The sequence below is a fragment of the Littorina saxatilis genome, linkage group LG1, assembly GCF_037325665.1.
Source record: "Littorina saxatilis isolate snail1 linkage group LG1, US_GU_Lsax_2.0, whole genome shotgun sequence".
Lineage (NCBI taxonomy): Eukaryota > Metazoa > Mollusca > Gastropoda > Littorinimorpha > Littorinidae > Littorina > Littorina saxatilis.
This window is the reverse complement of record NC_090245.1, coordinates 78,071,783-78,074,065: the sequence shown is the minus strand read 5'-3', so window position 1 is coordinate 78,074,065 and position 2,283 is coordinate 78,071,783. Positions and strand designations below refer to the sequence as shown.

The window sequence follows — 2,283 nt, the reverse complement described above, 5'->3', positions numbered from 1 at the left end:
AATAACACAAGTTGCAAAATGACATTTTTGTAAACAAAAAAAGTTTAGTTATATAAGTGCATTAATAAAAAAAAATTAGATAAATAACCAAATCACGTACTCGCATATATATACCAGAGATACCTTCATATAATACAATGATCTGAGGCAAAATCGAATCAAGTTGACAATAGTATTCATTTAAGCGTTTGTTAATTTGTTGCTGTTGAAAAATACCCCGTATGAACATTTAATCATGTCTTTCCCGAACACGAAATAGCTGAGGTCGTCCCAATTAACAGTCAACTGAGGTGGTGTTTTACTATCAGACAAACCATCGTTAACTATGCCACAGGTGAAACAAACAAAAAGAAAACGTAAACATTATTTAATAAATAAATAAACAGAACAACAAAAAGCCACACACAAAATGTATTGAAGGAATGTTCCCTTCCCCTCATGTCTTGCAGTGTCTTTGCATAGTCGGTCGTTAGGACCATACCAAGCGAATTCTGCAATTCGTTGGTGGAGAATCGCCACGCGTATCACAGCATTGGGCAGAACATCTTCATTTGAAAATACGTAAACAAAGTGTCCATGCTATGTCAACTAAGGTTTTAGGCGACAGCAGCCGAAAGGGCACTTTTTTTACATTTAGTCAAGTTTTGACTAAATGTTTTAACATAGAGGGGGAATCGAGACGAGGGTCGTGGTGTATGTGTGTGTGTGTGTGTGTGTGTGTGTGTGTGTGTGTGTGTGTGTGTGTGTGTGTGTGTGTGTGTGTGTGTGTCTGTCTGTCTGTCTGTCTGTCTGTCTCTGTGTGTGTGTAGAGCGATTCAGACTAAACTACTGGACCGATCTTTATGAAATTTGACATGAGAGTTTCTGGGAATGATATCCCCGGGCATTTTTTTTTTCGATAAATGCCTTTGATGACGTCATATCCGGCTTTTTATAAAAGTTGAGGCAGCACTGTCACGCTCTCATTTTTCAACCAAATTGATTGAAATTTTGACAAAGCAATCTCCGACAAAGGCCGGACTTCGGTATTGCATTTCAGCGTGGTGGCTTAAAAATTAGTTAATGACTTTGGTCATTAAAAATCTGAAAATTGTAATTATTTTTTTTTTATAAAACAATCCTAATTTACGTTAATCTTATTTTTCATCATTTTCTGATTCCAAAAACATATAACTATGTTATATTTGGATTAAAAACAAGCTCTGAAAATTAAAAATATAAAAATTATGATCAAAATTAAATTTCCGAAATCGATTTAAAAATTTCATCTTATTCCTTGTCAGTTCCTGATTCCAAAAACATATAGATGTGATATGTTTGGATTAAAAACACGCTCAGAAAGTTAAAACGAAGAGAGGTACCGAAAAGCGTGCTATGCAGCACAGCGAAACCACTACCGCGCTAAACAGGCTCGTCAGTTTCACTGCGTTTTGCACGAGCGGCGGACTACGGTCATTGTGTACAAATGCAGTGCATTCAGTTTCATTCTGTGAGTTCCACAGGTTGACTAAATGTAGTAATTTCGCCTTACGCGACTTGTTTTAATGCCCCGATTTAGTCATCGTGGTTGCTCAAATGTGAATTTGATATTGTACTTCAAAAGTAGCTGTGTATACATTGTTTTGCTTCAAAGTCCGGAGCCAAAAACAAAATAAGACCTTGTTACCTGGAAAACCCTGCAACGTTTTCTCACCTATAATAAGACCTATTCCCTTCAATGATACGTGCCATGTTGATTGGTCAACTGCATAGTATGAGGCTTAAATGAGCCAATAAGCGACACTATTCATGTAATGTGTTTCAGAAGTGTAGCTGCATTCAGGAAATCACGTGTTTTCTGCTAAACAGTCAGTTGGCGTCGAAAACAGGACATTTCATATTCTTATTTCATATTTCATCGTGCCATTGCTGGAAAATCCGGGTAGCTCTCTGCAGTTGAAAGCTATCGGTTGCTGCTTTCCACACGTTCTGTGAGCGCCGTTGGAACCCGTAAAGGCGAGGCTCACAAAGGCAGAACTGAGGGCGGGATGAGATCGTCTGAAATCCTGTCATTTCTGCTACCATCTTGAATCTCCTGCGCCGGAATATTTGCAACGTTTTCAAGCCTTGAACCTTTCACAGCCCGCCGCTTGGTATTCCCTAGTTTGGACGGAGGAGAAGTAGCAGCAGAAGAAGTTGAAGGTGACTTTTTCGACCCCTTGACATTCTGTTTTATCGCGGTTTTCACCAGAGTTCTCTCGCGCACGTGATCTCCGTAGATGTTGATCTCTTGAACGGAGCCCA

At 39.0% G+C, this 2,283-nt stretch overlaps 1 protein-coding gene across 1 annotated transcript in view; it reads right to left on the bottom strand.

Moving 5' to 3' along the window:
• Positions 1 to 2,002: 2,002 nt before the first annotated feature.
• Positions 2,003 to 2,283, bottom strand: part of LOC138950806 (ammonium transporter 2-like) — a 25,235-nt gene continuing 24,954 nt past the window's right edge. Inside the window, exon 10 of the mRNA XM_070322528.1 lies at positions 2,003 to 2,283. This exon is cut by the window's right edge and continues 307 nt beyond it. Coding sequence (XP_070178629.1) covers positions 2,003 to 2,283 — 281 coding nt within the window.